This window comes from Ranitomeya imitator, chromosome 3 (genome assembly GCF_032444005.1).
Source record: "Ranitomeya imitator isolate aRanImi1 chromosome 3, aRanImi1.pri, whole genome shotgun sequence".
In the NCBI taxonomy this organism is placed as follows: Eukaryota; Metazoa; Chordata; class Amphibia; order Anura; family Dendrobatidae; genus Ranitomeya; species Ranitomeya imitator.
The window spans coordinates 85,350,486-85,372,878 of record NC_091284.1 but is presented as its reverse complement, the minus strand read 5'-3'; the positions used below and the strand labels follow the sequence as shown (position 1 = coordinate 85,372,878).

At 41.4% G+C, this 22,393-nt stretch overlaps 1 protein-coding gene across 1 annotated transcript in view; it reads left to right on the top strand.

Annotated features, from left to right (window-relative positions):
• LOC138672739 (ankyrin repeat and SOCS box protein 9-like) overlaps nt 1-15,574 on the top strand; it is a 49,787-nt gene extending 34,213 nt beyond the window's left edge. Inside the window, exons 4-7 of the mRNA XM_069761044.1 lie at nt 726-876; nt 6,253-6,387; nt 10,647-10,838; nt 15,078-15,574. Of these exons, the coding sequence (XP_069617145.1) occupies nt 726-876; nt 6,253-6,387; nt 10,647-10,838; nt 15,078-15,202 (603 nt within the window). The 3' untranslated portion in view covers nt 15,203-15,574. The remainder of the gene's footprint in view (nt 1-725; nt 877-6,252; nt 6,388-10,646; nt 10,839-15,077) is intronic.
• Nucleotides 15,575-22,393: the final 6,819 nt, after the last annotated feature.

Genomic DNA, 22,393 nt, shown 5'->3' with positions numbered 1-22,393 from the left:
ACTAGGACCCCATCACCCAAGTGCTGGCATAAACCTGGAGCAGACCTAAGGCACAGTTTTATTTTCAACATATGTGCATTTTATTCTTTATTCATCTTTCAAGTGTATTACACGGTTTGCAGCAAAGTTCTTGTTCTTAAAATGGTTTCTCACGTTGGTACAGAACAATACATGGTGCACATACTGTACAGTCATCGCTCCAATGAAATCAAGCAGCTTCGAAACATATCCAATCCATATATTTATTTCATTTTTGTTATTTCTTGGATATTTGCCCTTTAAAAGATATTTCACAGATATTAGTGATGAGACAACGTGCTCATCACTAAGGTATTATCCGAGCATGCTCGAATGTTAATAGAGTGTCTTCGGCATGCTCGATTACTATGTTTGAATCCCCGTGGCTACATGTCCTGCGACTGTTCAACAGCCGCAACACGTGCAGGGGTTACCTAACAAACAGTCAATCTCTGCATGTGTTGCACTTGTCGAACAGCCGTGAGATATGCAGCCGCGGGGACTCGAACTTATTATTCGAGCATGCCCAAGTCACTCTATTAGCACTCAAGTGTGCTCAAATAACACCTTAGTGATGAGCACGTTCGCTCAACAATACAGAAATGTGATTTTCTACAGATCAATTAGATCCAACTCTAAGAAATGTTTATGGTGGCTAATCAAACTGTTGCCTGACATATTGAGATCTGCGCTTACTTCTCTTCCAGGTCAATATCCCTAACATTGACTGGAAGACACCAATATTTAACGCCTGTGTCAGCGGTAACGTGTCTTGTGTGAATCTGCTCTTACAGCAGGGGGCCAGTCCGCATGCAGCATGTGATGTGGCATCTCCAATTCATGAGGCATGTAAGAGAGGTAAGTAGTCATGTGGTGTCACACAATAGGAGGCCACAGGTATTTATCCCAAGTAAACTGTGTAAGGGTATGTTTCCACGTGCAGGAAACGCTGCGTGTCTGACGCTGCATAGAGCCGCAGCGTCAGACACGCAGCGTCCAGATGTTACAGCATAGTGGAGGGGATTGAATGAAATCCCGTCTCCACTATGCGTGGTAACACGCACGCGGTGGCCCTGCGACTCCGGACATGCTGCGCGTCTTTTCAGATCACAGCATGTCCGTATATCTTGCGGCGACGCTGCGTCGCCGCAAGATATAGCACAGGGCCCTATGGTGGGGAGCGATGATGCCGGATGTGTGCTGTGAACACATCCGGCATCATCGCGTCCCAGAAAGGGGGCGGGGCTTACCGCAGAGCGGCAAAGCCGCTCCGACGATACCGCCGGCCATCCTGAAAGTGGACACATACCCTAAGAGTTTGATCAGAGTGTGATTATCATAATTAACTTGGTTCTCTCAGATGAGAGAAAATACGGTGATGTGAACGTGGCCTTACCCTGATCCATTATACAGTTAAATTCACCTTCAGACCTCATTCAGAGACCCGTGATTTTTCTGGCACGTAATACCACGTACCGCTGTTCATCAGCGTTTTGGTATCCGTGTTTGGTCAGAGTCAGTTTCTACCATCAGTGTTTCATCTGTGATTTTTCATGTATAAAAAAAAAGCTGACATTTTTTTCGAATGCGTTCCAATGTGAACTCTTTCACGGGGCAGCAAATTCTGTTTTTTTTTTCTTTATAACCATAAGAGGACTTCTTTTTTGAGAGCCCAGTTGTACTTTTGAATGACACTCTTCATTAAACCATATAGTGCACTGGAAAGCGGGAAAAGTATTCCAAGTGTGATGAAATTGCAAAAAAAGTGCAATTCCACAACTTTATTTTTCTTCTCTACCATGTTAACTATATGCTAAAACTGCCCTGGCAATATGATTATCCAAGTCAGTTCAATTACACACATACCAAACAAGTTTACTGTTTGTTTTTTATTTAAGTGGTGAAAAAACATTCAGAAATTTGTAAACAATAAGATGACCTTATTTTCGGCCCGAGTGTGATCCGACAAAATATCGGATCGCAGTTGGACCAATGTTATTCTATGGGGTCTTACACATGTCAGATTCTTTTTGCTGGGACAGAACCTGTCTGAAGAAATAAGTCACAGTATATTCGGATCGCACTCGGCCATGTAAGTCAATGAGTCGGTAGAAAAGATTGGACTGAACTCGGTTGACATCTGAGTGCATGACAGAATGGAGAAGATGGAGACATTTTCTTCCACATCTTCTCCTCATTTGAGAAAATTGGATTGCACTGTGATCATACTCTGATCAGAGTGTGATTTGCATAATTGTCCCGATTCTCTTGGATGAGAGGAAATACTGTCGTGTGACCCTAGCCGGGAGGCGGTAGCACAGCCAAGGGCACAGGTTGCTAGGCAAAAAAAACACTCATGGCTTCTGGCACTGCTGCTGATTTATTCAATTGCCTCCGCATATTGAAAATGCAGATTTAATTGAACAAAGCAGCGCTGCAGGAAGCCATATTCAGCTTCATGTGTGACACCCTCACATCTTCTGCAAGATGACGATGGAGACACAGTGATGTCATTGTGCCACCAGCATCGTTCAGCAAGAAAGTGGGAGAAATAATGGGACAAGCAAGATTGTCCACTTCGAGTTAAGGTACCGTCACATTTAGCGACGCTGCAGCGATATGGACAACGATGCTGATCGCTGCAGCGTCGCTGTTTAGGTCGTTGTGTGGTCGCTGGAGAGCTGTCACACAGACAGCTCTCCAGTGACCAACGATGCCGACGTCACCGCTGTGCTCTGCTTTACGGCCGGCCGGCGCTGACACAGTGCAGGGAAGCTGACGCCGGGGAACAGACACCGGAATGTAAGTATGTACTGCTTGTTTTTTTTAACTTTTACAATGGTAACCAGGGTAAACATCGGGTTACTAAGCGTGGCCCTGCACTTAGTAACCCGATGTTTACCCTGGTTACCAGTGAACACATCGCTGGATCGGCGTCACACACGCCGATTCAGCGATGTCAGCGGGTGATCAGCGACCAAATAAAGGTCCTGATCATTCCCAGCGACCAACGATCTCCCAGCAGGGGCCTGATCGTTGGTCGCTGTCACACATAACGATTTCGTTAACGATATCGTTGCTACGTCACAAAAAGCAACGATATCGTTAACGAAATCGTTATGTGTGAAGGTACCTTTAGTTTTTTTGTTTTATTCCAGGATGTACAGTCTCTATTTACTCAGTTTTTTAACTAGGGGCCACGGTGTACAGTTACGCATATATTCAGGGGTCACTGTGACATTATGTGAACTGCAGTTGGAAAAAAACTAGACAGTAAATTTGAGAGCATTTTTTTTATTCTGTTCACATGATTATCTGTAAGTCTAAGGCCAGCAGGGTGATAACAAGGTGCGAGTATTGCCGGCTGTGTAGCTGGTCTTGAGCCATAAGTGTGTTGTATCTTATCGCAACCTTGATGATGCGTCGCCTCCTCTTCTATAAGAACTGCTAACCTTGGCATTGTGTAAATTTCACAGGTTGTTACATCGCGGGAGGAACCTGCGGCTCTTATAAAGTTACTTCTCTTTATTCTGAACCGTTATATTTCCGCACTGCCATGACCAAAGACATAGAACTAGAAAAACCTAGGAACATAATTGATGACAGAGCTGCTATCAGTTGCCAGGACTGGAGTAGTATTACAGAAATGTCTTGGAAATTTTTGTATTCAGATAGTATTGGTTTAAAATGAGCACACATTTTTTTCATGGTTCTCACTAAATGTGCCAAGATAATAAAGTAAAATCAGTAACATTATCTGAAGTGGTGAGGCCAGACATGCAGAGGAAACTCTGTCACAGCCAATGACTACAAGGTTATGACACAAAATGGTGAAGCCATTGACAACTGCAGTGGGCAAAATTTTGGTTGTGTAGTCAACCGTATGCCTGATTTCTCCCTAAGGCTACATTCACACATCTGAGTGTCATGGTCCGGGAATGTACTGTGATATATGGACCAGCTGCAGAACCCTTACCCCAAAGTCAACGGTCGTAAAGGCATGTGTGAGTCTGTTGAGTTCGGATCAGGAGTCCCGCAGATTGTCCATGGTATGGTCCGTACTCAGGTTTTAAAATCCAGATTTGTGAATGTTGCCCGAGACCACATATTCAGTCAATGTGCTGTCTATGTGCCCAGTGGACAGCACACCGGCCCAATAATAACCAGTGGTCCATCTGAAGACAATAGCCAACATATTCATGCCTGATCTGTTTTAAGGACCAGTCTGGTGCATATAAATAGCAGGCAGCTATGCAGATGAACACACAGAGCAAGCCATGTCTGCAATTTGCAGGTGTGACTGACCCAGATTTTAGTATGGCCATGTAAACTCAGCCTAAGGGCTGCCATTAGCAGCAGAGGGCTTTGTATAGTGGGAGAACAGAACAGGTGTTAGGTAGGAAAATAAGAGCAGGGAATTAATGCAGGGGAGTAAGAGGAAAATGGTAAGGTGTGTAATTGAGTAGCCAGGTTGAGAAGTCAACAGATTGAATCTTCCTTTATTGTGCTATGAGGCACAGATTATCTGGAATAGGCTTTCTTAGAACCCAAATATACATTAGATAGCTGTCAGCTGAATGATCATTCATCCACCAGCCCCATAGGTGGCACTAGAGTTCTAGTCCTCTTCCTCTCTGAAGAGACAATTTGTATAGTCCCATACATAAAAACGCTCAGCTTGACCGCAGGTCCATGTGTTCTCTATGAGAAAGTTGCTGTCAGACTTCAATGGCAATGGCTTATATTCACTGAAATTCTATAGATCTGATCCTGCTCTCCCCTGAATTCATCTGTTGGGGACTGACGGGACGCTCCCATACACAAGAGACCAGTGTTCCCCAAGTCAAGAGCTACCAACAAATCATGTTTTCAGGATTTCCTTTATATTGCCCATGTGATAATTTAATCACTTGTCCTATAAAGAATTCCTGAACACATGATTGAATTGTGGCTCTGTCAGAGGTCACCTGGCAACTCTAAAATGGCTACCATGAACAGGCTTAGCGCAAGCTACTCCACTTACCATATCCCAGGTGTTGCCCTGGCCTTTACCCTTTAACCCCTGTAGGGATTTGGATGTCAACAGGGGCTCCTGGGCTGGGGCCATGGAAAAGGCTGCTGTACTGTGGTGCAGGCAGGCAGGAGTGGTCAGGTAGCGGAGTCAGAACCCAGAGGGCAGGAAAACTACAAAATCAGAAGATAAACTACACTGGAGCTGAACCAGAGGACTGAACCATTGGAGCATAAGGATATATCTGGCAGCTTCCCACATTAAGCTGAAAGCAATACCATTAAAATTTTTATTCATGTAGTATATTGCAGTCATCATATCATATAGAAATGCATTGATAATCCCCATCTTCCTGACCCAGCTGCTCCTTTCTCCCTCTGCCAGGGACTTTTGCAGTGACTTATGAGTATGACTCATACAGGGACAATGTACCTGTTTCTACATAGAGAGAATGGAAAAGAGAAGAATTAGCTGGGTAGAAAGGCAAAATGAGCAATTGTAAGTACACAGTGCAATATAATATGATGACTGCAATATATCAAGAGGGTGTAGTCAACTGGAGAGCACACACAACCATACTGCCAGACTGGATGTCACTGCAGGTCCCAGTCACCCTAATCTTAGTGGCTGTACAGAGTCTGCATTGTCGAGAGCTTCTGGTTCCAGCATCTCTGCTATCACCGCCACCATCCGCAGGCAAATGGCAACAGAAAGTGGAGACGTGATAATGGTCTCTTTGTGAAGACTGGAGTTGGGGAACACTGCATTAGACTGTCAGTTGGTCATACCAATATGCCAAAACCATGAATTTTTCAGAGCCAAGAAGCTCCATGTTAATCCTTTCTTTGGGTTCAAGATGCAATAAACAGTAAAAGTCTAATGGCTAATTCTGCTCATTTCTGATTTTTTATTTTTTTTATTTTTTTCAAATTCCGGTTTCAAATTAATTATGACTTGATTAATCTCAGACTTTAATTAAGTTCTAAAATTTGATCAGTAACTATGGTCTGATCTCTGGGCCTGATTGTATATCCGAAATCTATAGGCAGAAATAGATGGGGGTATTTACATCACAAATTTCATATCTATTAGTTGTCAGACCCTGAACATATACAGGTTAAAATCAGATCCAGGAAAAAGCAAAAAAAAAAGAAGAGAGGATGAAAGTTAAAATGACCATTATTATTACTGATATTACAAATGTATTTTTTCACTCAATTTAGGCTATACAAAGTGTGTGGAGTCTCTTTTAAATGCCGGAGTCAGTGTAGAAAAAAACATAAATCACCTGGGTTCTCCGCTTTATGTTGCTTGTGAAAATGGAAAGTTGGAAACAGTTAAAAGACTACTAGAACTAGGTAAGAAAGTAACTTTCTCTTCTACACATCAACTGGTCTGTTTGGTGAATATTAAAGGAAACCTCTTAACGAGTAACCGTCATTTAATTTTTTACTTCTTAAATCATTAGTACACGTGAAAATAAGCAACTTTATAATATATCATATCAGAGAAATCTACCTCCCTCTCCACCAAGACTGATTTTTCATTTTCAAAATTGTCAATTCATGGGTAAAATCTGTATTTAGTGGAGACAGATTTTTACATTAGTGAGATAGAAGATGATATCTACTACTGATAAGAATGTTGAGGACAGGGGGTCGGAGAAGTGAGGAGCTAGAGACACTGCTTCTCCTTCATTCTCCTGCTTCTGTCTACATAGAATCTCGTCATTAGCAGCTGCCATCTTCTATCTCAATGATGTAAAAATCTGTCTTCACAGAAAACAGATTTTACCTCATAATTCAGACTTTTGAAAATAAATGATCAGTCCTGACGGCGAAAGGAGCAGATTTCTGTGATAAGATTTATTACAAAGATGCTTTTTTTCATCTGTACTATTCATTTAAAAAGTAAAAGTCTAAACGACGATTACCCTTTACGTTCCCAATACTGTATAAAGCAGCTGCTATAGTAGTTCTTATACCAATTCCTGTACTCTAATGAAGTCTTTTAATTGGCATGATAAGGCTATGTGCACACTGAGTTTTTAGAGCAGAAATTGAGCATAAAATCTCCAAATCCTCTTTCAAAACTACTCAAAAACTTGGAGTTTCCATTCAAAAAAACTCAACAAACAGACTCAGTGTTCACACTGCTATTATTTAAAAATGAAGTTTTAATCTGCAGTGTATTCTGATTATGCCTCCCTGGGTGTGATTGATGTATTTGATGAACTTCTTGTGCCGGTGGTGCTAACAATATGGTGATAGTTTATATCAATCACACCCTGGGAGATCTAAGGCAGGAACAGTCATGTTTCATTAGCATATGTGACTCTACCATTTAGGATTTGGTATATGTCCTGCTGTAATAGCAGTTTGAACTGTTATGGGACTCATGCTACAGTATAGTTATGCAATTGAGCTTCTATAGAAAAGTGCTTTGCGCAATCTCATGTCTGAAATGACTAAAGTAAAAGCTTATGGCATGACCAATTTGCAAGATAACAAAGCAAAGTCGTATATGCAACAATGCAATGCTCACATTATCAATTGTATCCTGCATTTGTGAACAGGATCAATGCACAAAGCAATTTTATTGCACTGTCATATGCATCAAATCTTTGGGTGCCATGGGTGGTCAGGGACCTTTCAGGAGCCTTGGACCCCAGAAAGCCACTCAAAACACTTAGGCTAGGTTCACATTGCGTTAATGGGTTAACGCTAACGGACTGCTTTGCACGGTGAAATTGTCGCAATTAACACCGTGCAACGGGTCCGTTAGCGCACCCATTGACAGCAATGTGATTTGTACCTGTAGCGCATTGCTAGCGCATGCCATTTTCGGCACGCGCTAGCGATGTGCCATTCTTTTGTGATGGACCTCGGACGCTGCTTGCAGCAGATCGGGGATCTGCGCTAGCGGGGACGGTGAACGCGGACCCTATAGAAACATTGCTTTAGCGCAATCCGCTAGCGCTATGCGCTTAACGGATTGCTCTAACGCAGGGGTCCCCAACCTGTAGCTCGGGAGCCACATGTGGCTCGCAGGCCCGTGATGTGTGGCTCGCGGCTGCCTTCCAGTTTGGTGCATTAGCACCAGTTGTAAATAACTGTTAAGAGCAGATCTCTAAATGGTGACTTTTGTGTGTAGCCCTGTACAGAAGAGTAGATCTGAATGGAGGCTTGACATACTGCCTTGGTGTGATTTCAGTGGAAAAGCTTTGGTTGTCATTATACCAGTAATGGAGGCTCTCTGTGTCACTACTGTGAGTGGGGAAGGAACTGGTTGTGGCTCGCGACCCTCTCTGAGCTGAATGTGGCTCACCACCCTCTTTCATAGCTGGATGTGGCTCTCAAGGTCAGAAAGGTTGGGGACTAGGGTTGAGCGAAACGGGTCGGTCATTTTCAGAAGTCGCCGACTTTTGGCAAGGTCGGGTTTCATGAAACCCGACCCGACCCCTGTGTGGGGTCGGCCATGAGGTCGGCGATCTTCTGAATCTGGTATCGGAATTCCGATACCGAGTTCCGATATGTTTGCAATATCGGAAATCGGTATCGGAATCCATATTTAAGTGTAAAAGAAAGAATTAAAATAAAAAATATTGCTATACTCACCCTCTGACGCGCCCTGGTACTAACCGGCAGTCTTCCTTCCTTAGAATCAGCACTTGGAAGACCTTCGGTGACGTCGCGGCTTGTGATTGGTCGCGCGACGGCCCATGTGACCGCTCACGCGACCAATCACAAGCCGCGACGTCACCGAAGGTCCTTCAAGCGCTGATTCTTAGGAAGGAAGGCTGCCGGAAAGAAGCAGGGCGCGTCCGAGGGTGAGTATATTCTTATTATTCTTGCTTACAAACAGGAATGTCCCAAAAAGCAGGTCTTATAGAAATATAGAAATAAATAAATATAAAAATAAAGAAAAAAAAAATATATATATAGAGAGAGTGTTCTGTATAAAAGGGTACACTACAACAGATTTGGCAGAAAAACTTTATTTTCCTTTCGGAATCAATATTTTCTATGCAAAACCATATTAAATAATACTCCCACAAATGTAGGCTTGTTTTGAACACTGAAAAAGGAATTTTCCTAACAAATTAACTTAAAACCATGCTGCAATATTGAGTAAACCCCAATGAAAGTCTTAGGAGCAAAGATATAGTTTAGACTTCAAAATTCTAATTAACAAGAATGAAACCACAGGAAAGCCTATTCATTAACCGGGTATCCATCAGACAGTTGACTGACTATGTGACGGAATTACTTAACAAATAAAACACCAGCAGTAATGGCACCATATGGAAGAGAAATGCCACAAGACCTGAGAAAGAAAATAATTTCTTTACACAAGAAAAGTGAACGCTACAAGAAGGTCAAAGCTCTACTCATCAGTCAGAATACTGTAGCAAAAGTTATACAAAAATGTAGCTAAGATTGTATGGCAACCATCTCACAGAAATGCCCAGGCCGGCCACTGAAGATAACACCTAAATAGGAGTGTCTTCAGATGGGATGGATTGAAGAAAATTGACATACAAATTCACTGCAGTTAGGTAAAGAAATAGAATGCCAAACCGGAGGGTATGTTTCCCGTGGCATAATGTGGTGTCCACTGTAGAGGAATTGCATGCATAAGTGTCATCCATGAAGGTATTCTCTCGTAAAGCCCATACACAAAAAAGCCCAGCTACAATTTACCAGGATCCATGCTGAAAAATATGAAGACTACTGGGACTCTATACTCTGGAGTGATAAGAAAAAGATAAATACACTGCTCAAAAAAATAAAGGGAACACTTAAACAACAGAATATAACTCCAAGTAAATCAAACTTCTGTGAAATCAAACTGTCCACTTAGGAAGCAACACTGTTTGACAATCAATTTCACATGCTGTTGTGCAAATGGAATAGACAACAGATGGAAATTATTGGCAATTATCAAGACACCCTCAATAAAGGAGTAGTTCTACAGGTGGGCACCATAGGCCACATCTCAGTACCAATGCTTTCTGGCTGATGTTTTGGTCATTTTTGAATGTTGGTTGTGCTTTCACACTCGTGGTAGCATGCGACAGACCCTCACAAGTGGCTCAGGTAGTGCGGCTCATCCAGGATGGCACATCAATGCGAGCTGTGGCAAGAAGGTTTGCTGTGTTTGTCAGCGTAGTGTTCAGAGGCTGGAGGTGCTACCAGGAGACAGGCCAGTACACCAGGAAATGTGGAGGAGGCCGTAGGAGGAGGGCAACAACCCAGCAGCAGGACCGCTACCCTAGCCACAGGTGAAGGGTATAAAGAAAAATGCATGGTGCCTACAACAAAAACATGGTGTTGGCCTTAGGTGTAGCAGTTTTTATGTGGAGTGTTTTCATCAACTAATTGAAAAAACTGCAGATTTTGTAGTGGATGTTATATTATTAACCTTACTTTCCAGTTATGGGTTAAAAAATGTTTTTGAAACTCAGTCTTGTCAAAATTTTGGAAATTGCTCTTATATTGAGGGAGATATTGATTAAAATCTTACTTTTCAAAGAGGGCATACTCATCTTTACTGAGCACTGTATATGCTTTGAGATATTAATTTAAATATATATGTATCTGATCTTTGTCTGTAGGGGCAAGTGCAAATGTGGGTAAAGAACTTGACTCCCCATTACATATTGCTGCAAGAAATGGCAATGCGGAACTGGCAAGCCTTCTTATTGACTATGGAGGAAATATGCAATCTAAGAATGCAGATGGGAAACGACCTTCAGAAATCATCCCACTGCACAGCACTTTACACCAGCTCTTTTTAAACAGAGAAGGTAGAAGTGGATCATTTACAGACAGTTTGTAGCTTGATTATTATTTGTATAGATTTAAATGCCATTAAAAACAGCAGAACCCTTGTAGTTTCTTCTCAGATTCACGGTTATGCTTTTTAGCTTGTTTCCTCTTCTCCTGATATCTTACCCAATGGAAAATAAATGGACACATATACTGTATTTTTCTCCTACTGCTGTCAAATAAATTACAACCTAAAATGCCATCATATAAGCCACTTTGGGACCGGAATTGGTTCTTTCCGATAGTAAGATCCTTCTCATAACATACATCTCTTGAGAATTAGTGAATATTGCGGAGCTGGCTTTCCTTGTAGAAGCTTCAGGAGACCAGAACTGCAGTCTTGTAGTTAGCTACAGTAAATAATAGAGGACCTTACATTCACTTTCTCCTTGACTTTATATTAGTGGACCTAATTCCAGCAGAAGCCAGGATATAAGAATTGTATAGATCTGGTATTTTTGCTGAACTCATCCATCCTCAAGGCTCTCGGTTGTGCTCTGTGAGAAGAACAGTTTTTTGAAGGGTATATTCACCGTTTCCATTCTTATAGGGGCTTCTTACTGTACAATTACCATTCTTATTCATTATGATCAAAAGAATCCGCATTTCGTTTACAAAATGCTGATGGGAGAGTCCAAATTTGGTGAATGCAGCATGAACGATGAATCCTTCCTGTAAGGCTACTTTCACACTAGTGTCATGTGACGGATGTCGTAATGCGTCGTTTTGGTGAAAAAACGCATCCTGCAAATGTGCCTGCAGGATGCGTTTTTTCTCCATACACTTGTATTACCGGCGCATTGCGACGTATGGCCACACGTCGCATCCGTCGTGCGACGGATGCGTCGCGTTTTGGCACACCGTCGGCACAAAAAAAGTTACATGTAACTTTTTTTGTGGGTCGAGTCCGCCATTTCCGACCGCGCATGCGCGGCCGGATCTCCGCCCCCTCCTCCCTGGACATTACAATGGGGCAGCGGATGCCTTGTAAAACTGCATCCGCTGCCCACATTGTGCTAATCAATCACACTGTTCGTCGGTACGTTGGGCCGACGGTTTGCGATGGCCCATACCAACGGACTAGTGTGAAAGTAGCCTTAGATGTCAACAGTTCAGGTTGGTGGAGGTGAAATAGTGGTTGGAGGAACGTTTTCTTGGACACCCTGAGTTCCTTGATACTTGTGGATGGACATCTAGACTGCAGGGCTAACCTAAGCACTCTGTCTGACCAAGTGAGTCTCTTATGGCAACTGTTTTCCCTTCGGCAGAAGATTTTTTTCTACAAGACAATGCACCATGCCGCAAGGATTGTATGGTAGGATTGGTTCCAACAACATGACAGGGAATTTTTCTTACTTCTCTGACCTTCGTAGTCCCCAGATCTTAATCCTATATAGCATCTCTAGAATGATATGGAACGGGAGCCAATATTTCTGTGGAATGTTTTCACACCTTTATGATTTACACTGCAATTTTGATGGCCATATGAGATTCGATATGCCACTAAATAGGTGTTTCTAAAAATGTGGCATTTGTTGTACCTTTTTCAAACTTGTTTTATGAGATTTGGAATATTTATTAACCAAATCAAGGAAAAGGAAACAAGGACACTTGTACTTAACGTATTAAATTGTTTTTAAACAATTAACAGATGTCATATCAATTATATGGAATATCAATATAGAATAACGGTCCTGGCCACTGGGACCTGCTATAGATACAGTGAGGTGTAATAGGACCGACTTTACTTATTCATTGACTCAGAAATACCAGCTGTGTCACTGATGTTGAAACACATCTGTAATGTGACACAGCTCAAAAGAGCATTTTTACCATTCTCATAAAGAGGTACCAGAGACAAAACCAGAATTTGGGGTGTGAATGCTGTGCATACAATGGCTGCTATCTATCTGAAGAGGACACTTGGTAAGAGAAAGTATGAGGAAACCCTTGTCTGTCCATTGTTTCCAGTCCAGAAAATCTCCCAATACTCCCTCAAAATATCATTCCAGCAGGAGTCCGGGCAAATTGAATAATGCAGTTCAGTGAGAGCTCTTAGCGCTCATTGCATTGTCTATTAGAACATTTTTTTATCATATAGAGAAAACAGTCAGTGTTTTTTTTTTTTTGTGAGCTGGACTCAATTTTGGTTCATGTGTCAATTTTTACAATAATTGTTGCATACATTTTTCTCGTATGAAAAATATTCTTAGCTTCTCCAAGTTTTTAAACAGCTAAATCATGAGAGCACAGTTGACGTCTGTGTGCTATCAGTTTTCTTTTTTACGGGAACAGTGACTTGCATTGGAGAGTTTGATCCGCAAAATCGATCAAAGTGCGACATATCTCCATTTTTCTTTGTTTTGATTTTTGTCAACAGTCCACAAGAAAAAGGACACATGAAAAGGCACATTGATTGTAATCAGTCCGTAATCCATCTGTGAAAGTAATGGATAGTACATGTACCGAAAAAAAGATGTGTGAAAGATCCGAAAGAGCAGTCTGTAATTTGTATCATAGGTACACTTCAACTGTGAGAGACAGAAACTAAAAATAAAAACCAGAAAATCACATTGCATGATTTTTAAATAATTAAATTGCATTTTATTGCATGACATAAGTATTTGATCCCCGACCAACCAGCAAGAATTCTGGCTCTCACAGACCTGTTAGTTTCTCTTTAAGAAGCCCTCTTACTCTACACTCATTACCTGTATTAATTGCATCTGTTTGAACTTGCTAACTGTATAAAAGACACCTGTCCACACACTCAATCAATCATATTCCAACCTCTCCACCATGGCCAAGACCAAAGAGCTGTCTACGGACACCAGGGACAAAATTGTAGACCTGCACAAGGCTGGGTTGGGCTACAGTACAATAGGCAAGCAGCTTGGTGAGAACAACACAATTATTAGAAAATGGAAGAAACACAAGATGACTCAATCTTCCTCGGTCTTGGGCTCCATGCAAGATCATGCCTTGTGGGGTAAGGATGATTCTGAGAAAAGTCAAGAATCAGTCCAGAACTACATGGGAGGACCTGGTCAGTGACCTGAAGAGAGCTGGGACCACAGCCTCAAACATTATCAATAGTAATACATTATATTGTCATGGATTAAAATCCTGCAGGGCAAGCAAGGTCCTCCTGCCGCGCCAGCACATGTCCAGGCCCATTTGAAGTTCCCCAGGGACCACCTGGATAATCGAAAGGAGGCATGGGAGAAGGTCATGTGGTCAGATGAGACCAAAATATAACTTTTTGGTATTAATTCCACTCACCATGTTTGGAGGAAGAAGAAGGATGAGTATAACCCCAAGAACACTGTCCCAACCGTGAAGCATGGTGAGGGAAAGATCATATTGTGGGGGTGCTCTTCTGCAAAGCGGACAGGACGACTGCACCATATTGAAGGGCGGATGGATGGGGTCATGTATCGCAAGATTTTGGCCCACATCCTCCTTCTCTCAGTAAGAGCAGTGAAGATGGGTCATGCCTGGGTCTTCCAGCATGAAAATGATTCAAAACACACAGCAAGGGCTACTAAGTAGTGTCTCCATAAGAAGCATTTCAAGGTCATGGAGTGTCCTAGCCAGTGTCCAGACCTGAACCCAATAGAAAATCTGCAAATGGAGCTGAAACTCAATGTTGCCCAGAGACAGCCCGGAAACATGAAAGATCTGAAGAAGATCTGGATGTAGGAGGGGGCCAAAATCCCTGCTGCAGTGTCTGCAAACTTTGTCAAGAACTACAGGAAACATCTGACCTCTGGAATTGCAAATAAAGGTTTCTGTACCAAATAATAAGTTATTTTTTCTATTGTATCAAATACTTATTTCATGCAATAAAATGCAAATTAATTGTGTGAAAATCATACAGTGTGATTTTCTGTATTTTTTTCAAGATTCTATCTCTCACAAATGAAGTGTACTTGCGATACAGACCTCTCCATTCTTTGTAGGTGGGAAAACTTGCTAAATCGGCAGTGTATCAAATACATATTTTCCTCACTGTGTGTTTATATATATATATATATATATATACCATATATATATCTATCTATATATAGTATGGCTTTGCATGAAGTGCCTATTCAATACCTCTTTATGATCTCCTGCTGTGATTGGACACTACTCTACATACCAGATGTGCTTGTTTCTTATTTATTTTACCCTGTGAGTTTATGTTGTTAACATTTATGGAATTCTTTTCCCAGGGCCGCTGACTTTGAAGCAGATATGCCGCCTCTGTATTAGGAAGTGCTTTGGACTAAAACAACATCATATGATTTATCAGCTTTTGATTCCAGATACTTTAAAAAAATATCTATTGCACCGATAATAATAATAATAATCTTTATTTTTATATAGCGCTAACATATTCCGCAGCGCTTTACATTTTTGCACACATTATCATCACTGTCCCCGATGGGGCTCACAATCTAAATTCCCTATCAGTATGTCTTTGGAATGTGGGAGGAAACCGGAGTACCCGGAGGAAACCCACGCAAACACGGAGAGAACTCTTTGCAGATGTTGTCCTTGGCGGGGTTTGAACCCAGGACTCCAGCGCTGCAAGGCTGCTGTGCTAACCACTGAGCCACCGTGCCAATGATAAGTTTTGTTACGTTCTATGTAAATTGTAATATAAAATAATGACCTGATGTGGCTTGAACAATTTCTATGGACCTACTGTATTTTAAATATATACTATAAAAACACATATAATTGTGTCTTTTTTGTTGCCAAATTTTTATGCCTAAAACGTATATGGAAATGTGTCCTGATGACCCAACATACAATCTGATGTTACAAATCATTTTTGAGTGCAATGTAGAAACTAAAGGTTAAGTATTCAGTTCAATAGAAGAGATTAAATACACTCAATTTTAATTGCTCCTACGATTTATATATTGCAGAATTTACTTAGCTAAAATTCTGCACCGTAAACCTGAAAAGAAAAAAAAATCACGGCAGATTTTATTGTGAAACAATAGCAGATTTGTTATTCATACCCTTTGCAAATCTGGGCAGAAATCCACATCGTTGGTCAATTTATGCTAGCAATTTTTTGAAAATCTCACTCAGATAACTGCTATTGTAATACGCATACACCAAAAGGACGGAATACAGAAACACCACCAAGAGTGTAAAAAACAAAAAAATTTTTATTAATAAATAGTATCACAAATAAAGGTATCAAATGTATCATACAGTATGGCACAGGGAGGAGAAAAAGATGAGGAAACAAACTGGTACAGCAAGGAGAGAGCGGATACCTGAGTAACCAAGGAAGTCAAAGCGCCGGATGTGTTCCCTTCCACGGCTGCCATCGGTACATCATGCGCATGCGAGCACGAAGATGCCTGGTGACATCATTGGACATGCGCGGAGTACACAATTGATAACCACAAAGAAAGTGGGACGGCGCAGAGATCAAGGCGCGCGTGCGCACCGCGGCAGCCATCTTTATGAAGACCAAGGGCGCAGCCATAACAAAGGATACAAAGTATGAATCTGTATATCGCTTGCGATAATTAATACAGAAAGATAAAATGATGTGACCACAGATAATAAACAAAATGTGTGAAGAATCACATATAGTAAGGCACAATTGATCAAACAACAGTGCAGGCAATATACTATAAAACTAGTAGAGTACAATATTTGTTATATCACCGAATCGAAGTGCTCATAAATAAAGTGACAGTAGTGCAGTATATTTTTAAACATAAAGACACACACATAAAAAGTATACAGCAAGGAAAGACATACCGTAAGCACAATGAAAACACTACGTCATAAATAAATATGTTGTAGTGAAAAGAGAAGAAAACTATCCCAGATGGTAAAATCCCCGTCTTCACGGGAATAAGGGTGCCGACAAAGAATATGAGCAACGGATCCAGAACGCATAGCAAAATCCAAAATCCAAGGGCCAGCATAGTATGATAAATATGACAAAACGAAGTCGGATTTGTTTTAAGTATTGTAATACGCAGCAGGTCATCCAGAAATGACAGTAAATCTGCTATGTATAATGAGCTGTGTATATGTACGCAAACACATGATAACTATTTTCACATTAATCAGAGAGTTATTTTTTAGGAAATATAATAATTACTTAGGACACTAATTTGAATTCTGCGAAGTTCATTTTTCAACATTTAGAAATGTACAGTTAGGTCCATATATATTTGGACAGAGACAACATTTTTCTAATTTTGGTTATAGGTATTACCACAATTAATTAAAAAAAAAAAAAAATACAGATGCAGTTGAAGTTCAGACTTTCAGCTTTCATTTGAGGGTATCCACATTAAAACTGGATGAAGGGTTTAGGAGTTTCAGCTCCTTAACATGTGCCACCCTGTTTTTTAAAGGGCCAAAAGTAATTGGACAGATTCAATAATTTTAAATAAAATGTTCATTTTTATTACTTGGTTGAAAACCCTTTGTTGGCAATGACTGCCTGAAGTCTTGAACTCATGGACATCACCAGACGCCGTGTTTCCTCCTTTTTGATGCTCTGCCAGGCCTTCACTGCGGTGGTTTTCAGTTGCTGTTTGTTTGTGGGCCTTTCTGTCTGAAGTTTAGTCTTTAACAAGTGAAATGCTGCTCAATTGGGTTGAGATCAGGTGACTGACTTGGCCATTCAAGAATATTCCACTTCTTTGCTTTAATAAACTCCTGGGTTGCTTTGGCTTTATGTTTTGGGTCATTGTCCATCTGTAGTATGAAACGACGACCAATCAGTTTGGCTGCATTTGGCTGGATCTGAGCACACAGTATGGCGGCTCTGAATACCTCAAAATTCATTTGGCTGCTTCTGTCCTGTGTCACATCATCAATAAACACTAGTGACCCAGTGCCACTGGCAGCCATGCATGCCCAAGCCATCACACTGCCTCCGCCGTGTTTTACAGATGATGTGGTATGCTTTGGATCATGAGCTGCACCACGCCTTCGCCATACTTTTCTCTTTCCATCATTCTGGTAGAGGTTGATCTTGGTTTCATCTGTCCAAAGAATGTTCTTCCAGAACTGTGCTGGTTTTTCTAGATTTTTTTTTAGCAAAGTCCAGTCAAGCCTTTTTATTCTTGATGCTTATGAGTGGCTTGCACCGTGCAGTGAACCCTCTGTAGTTACTTTCATGCAGTCTTCTCTTTATGGTAGATTTGGATATTGATACGCCGACCTCCTGTAGAGTGTTGTTCACTTGGTTGGCTGTTGTGAAGGGGTTTCTCTTCACCATGGAGATTATTCTGCGATCATCCACCACTGTTGTCTTCCGTGGGCACCCAGGTGTTTTTGCATTGATCAGTTCACCAGTGCTTTCTTTCTTTCTTTCTCAGGATGTACCAAACTGTAGATTTTGCCACTCCTAATATTGTAGCAATTCCTCCGATTGTTTTTTTCTGTTTTCGCAGCATAAGGATGGCTTGTTTCACCTGCATGGAGAGCTCCTTTGAACGCATGTTTACTTCACAGCAAAACCTTCCAAATGCAAGCACCACACCTCAAATCAACTCTAGGCCTTTTATCTGCTTAATTTAGAATGAAATAAAGAAGGGATTGCCCACACCTGTCCATGAAATAGCCTTGGAGTCAACTGTCCAATTACTTTTGGTCCCTTTAAAAACAGGGTGGCACATGTTAAGGAGCTGAAACTCCTAAACCCTTCATCCAATTTTAATGTGGATACCCTCAAATGAAAGCTGAAAGTCTGAAATTCAACTGCATCTGAATTGTTTTGTTTAAAATTCATTGTTGTAATGTCTATAACCAAAATTAGAAAAATGTTGTCTCTGTCCAAATATTTATGGACCTAACTGTATTTCCCAAGTCCTTCACTGAGATAGTCCAGTATCCCTCAGTCTCATCCCTCATATACTGTATGTCTGAAACTTACAGAAAAAATTAAAGCTGGACTGACCCAGGGAAAGACACAAACATTTATCTATATAAATAATTGTCTAAGGGGTACTTCCGCCACTAATTGGCCCCTCCCTACTCTCCTCCAGTCAGTGCCCCCTCCCTACTCCCCTCCAGTCAGTGCCAGTGTGTCGCCCCATCCCGGACCAACTTTTTACTATTGATGCTGCCTATGCAGCATCAATAGTAAAAAGATATCATGTTAAAAATAAGAAAAATAAAATAAAAAATTGTGCTATTCTCACCTTCCGCCGTCCACCGATGCGCGCGATGCTGCCGCCAGCTTCCGTTCCCAGTGATGCATTGCGAAATTACCCAGATGACTTAGCGGTCTCCCAAGACCACTAAGTCATCTGGGTAATTTCGCAATGCATCACTGCGAATGGAAGCTGGCGGCACCATCGCGCGAATCGGCACAGCTTCGCTGGACGCCGGAGGGTGAGTATATAACTATTTTTTATTTTAATTTTTTTTAACAGGGATATGGTGCCCACACTGCTATATACTATGTGGGCTGTGTTATATACTGCATGGGCTGTGTTATATACTGCATGGCCTGTGTTATATACTATGTGGGCTGTGTTATATACTACGTGGGCTGTGCTATATACTGCATGGCTGTGTTATATACCGCAAGGGCTGTTATATACTATGTGGACTGTGTTATATACTGCGTGGGCTGTGTTATATACTGCATGGGCTGTGTTATATACTGCATGGGCTGTGTTACATACTACATGGCCTGTGTTATGGAAACAGGAACACATGGGCTACTTGCACAGTGAACAAGTCTGTATGATCATGTTCACACACCACCAAGAAACCTGAAGACACAAAAGAGAATAGTAAAACCAAAAACACTCAGTTTGAAAAAATGTTGCAGTAATCCGCAAGTGCTAGTAAAAGATGTAAAAAACAGGGTATTTGGTTGATACGTTTTTTGCAAAAAATGTATACTAAGCTGCTCTACCAATCTTCACGGTATACCCTTATCAGAGCAGTCCTAACTAATGTATGCAATCCCTATCTGATGTATTTAAAAACCTGATCATCTGTATATAACCTGTGTGAACAGGGTTCAGAGAGGAAAAATCCATGTGTGCATACAGGGTAGAACAGCTTTTGTGCAGATAGCCCAAGAGGAGTGGTGGAACTCCCCAGTCTTGTAGACACAAGAGAACAATTATGGAAACAGGAACACATGGGCTACTTGCACAGTGAACAAGTCTGTATGATCATGTTCACACACCACCAAGAAACCTGAAGACACAAAAGAGAATAGTAAAACCAAAAACACTCAGTTTGAAAAAATGTTGCAGTAATCCGCAAGTGCTAGTAAAAGATGTAAAAAACAGGGTATTTGGTTGATACGTTTTTTGCAAAAAATATATACTAAGCTGCTCTACCAATCTTCACGGTATACCCTTATCAGAGCAGTCCTAACTAATGTATGCAATCCCTATCTGATGTATTTAAAAACCTGATCATCTGTATATAACCTGTGTGAACAGGCCTGTGTTATATACTATGTGGCCTGTGTTATATACTGCGTGGGCTGTGCTATGTATTACGTGGGTTGTGCTATATATTATGTGGGCTGTGTTATATACTATGTGGCTGCTATATCATACATGGGCTGTTTTATATACTGCGTGGCCTGTGTTATATACTGCGTGGGCTGTGCTATATATTACGTGGGTTGTGCTATATATTACGTGGGCTGTGTTATATACTATGTGGCTGCTATATACTACATGGGCTGTGTTATATACTGCATGGCCTGTGTTATATACTGCGTTAGCTGTACTATATATTACGTGGGCTGTGTTATATATTACGTGGTCTGTGTTATATACTACGTGGCTGCTATATACTGCGTGGCTGTCTGTGTTACATGGGCTGTGCTATATACTACGTGGGCTGTGTTATATACTGCGTGGCTGTGTTATATACTATGTGGGCTGTGCTATATACTATGTGGCTGTGCTATATACTACGTGGGCTGTGCTATATACTACATGGGATTGCTATATACTACGAGGGCTGTGTTATATACTGCGTGGGCAGTGTTATATACTGCATGGGCTGTTATATACTACGTTGGCTGTGTTATATACTGCGTGGGCAGTGTTATATACTACGTGGCCTGTGTTATATACTGCGTGGGCTTTGCTATATATTACTTGGGCTGTGCTATACATTACATGGGCTGTCCTAAATATTACGTGGGCTGTGTTATATACTACGTGGCTACAATATATTACGTGGCTGTGCTATATACTATGTGGCTGTCTGTGTTACGTGGGCTGTACTATATACTATGTGGCTGCTATATACTATGTGGCTGTGCTACATACTACGTGGCTGTGCTGTATACTACATGACTGTGTTATATACTACGTGGCTGTGCTATATACTATGTGGCTGTGCTAAGCACGACGTACATACATACATATTCTAGAATACCCAATGCGCTAGAATCGGGCCACCATCTAGTATATATATATGTATATGTGTATATGTATGTATATATATATATATATATATATATATGTATATATATATATATATATATATATATATATATATATATAGTTTATTTCTTAAAATAAACTACAATGGGGCCTGGAACAGGAAAACTCTGAACGCTGATGAAACCACCAAGGAGGCAGAAGCCCAGATCAATAGTCCGACTCTCGCAATGTCATACTGCGGATGTGCCAACCAGGGGAATGTCAGCACCTGCATGAAATCTCAGTAGCAGGTCACACAGGAGAGTGACCTGTCAATCACAGTCAGAAGGCTAGAGCAAGAGATGGAAAGCTATAAGTGAAGGCCAAGCCGCTGCACTTATGAGTTAATTTACATATAAATTTGAGGCTTATTACCAGAAAAAATGAAGACACGAACATTTAATACAAAGGTATGGAGGTCATCAACATTTCTGATTCTGTATATAGATAAAGTTAGCTTAGGGTCTAAAAACCTGCTGACATGTTCCCTGTAGTCTGTGCTGGCCTTATCATATATTTTTTGCATTGGATTTATTAGGTCAGGGATCCCCCACCAGTGGCTCGGGAGCCACATGTGACTTGCGGGACCATGATGTGTGGTTTATGGCTGTCTGACATCTTGGTGCAGTAGCACCAGGTCTAGCAAAGAGCTATGAAGAGCAGATCTCCAAATGGTGGCCTTAGTGAGTAACCCTGCATCGAAGATCTAGATGTGAATATACAGGCATTGATCTTGGAGAGATAAATTAAGTGCAAAACTGGACATAGGATGATACTGCCAGGTAGATGGGGTGCTTGAAGCAAGATATGATAAGGTAGGGTGGGCACCCTGGGTGCAAGTTACTGCCTTGGTGGGATTTCTGTGGGGAAGCCTTGGCTGTCCTTGTATCGATGATGAGGGCTTTAGATGTCACTGCTGTGGGCAAGGTGGGAGCTGGAGGTCACTAATTAGGAGGTTCTAGATGTCACTCAGCATTCTCCAGGTTTTGCTACTCCCTTCACCCTGAGTGATCACAAATGTAGAGGAGGGATAGAATGTGACATATGCTGCCCCCAACGTCATCAGGATTATCTGGACACCACCA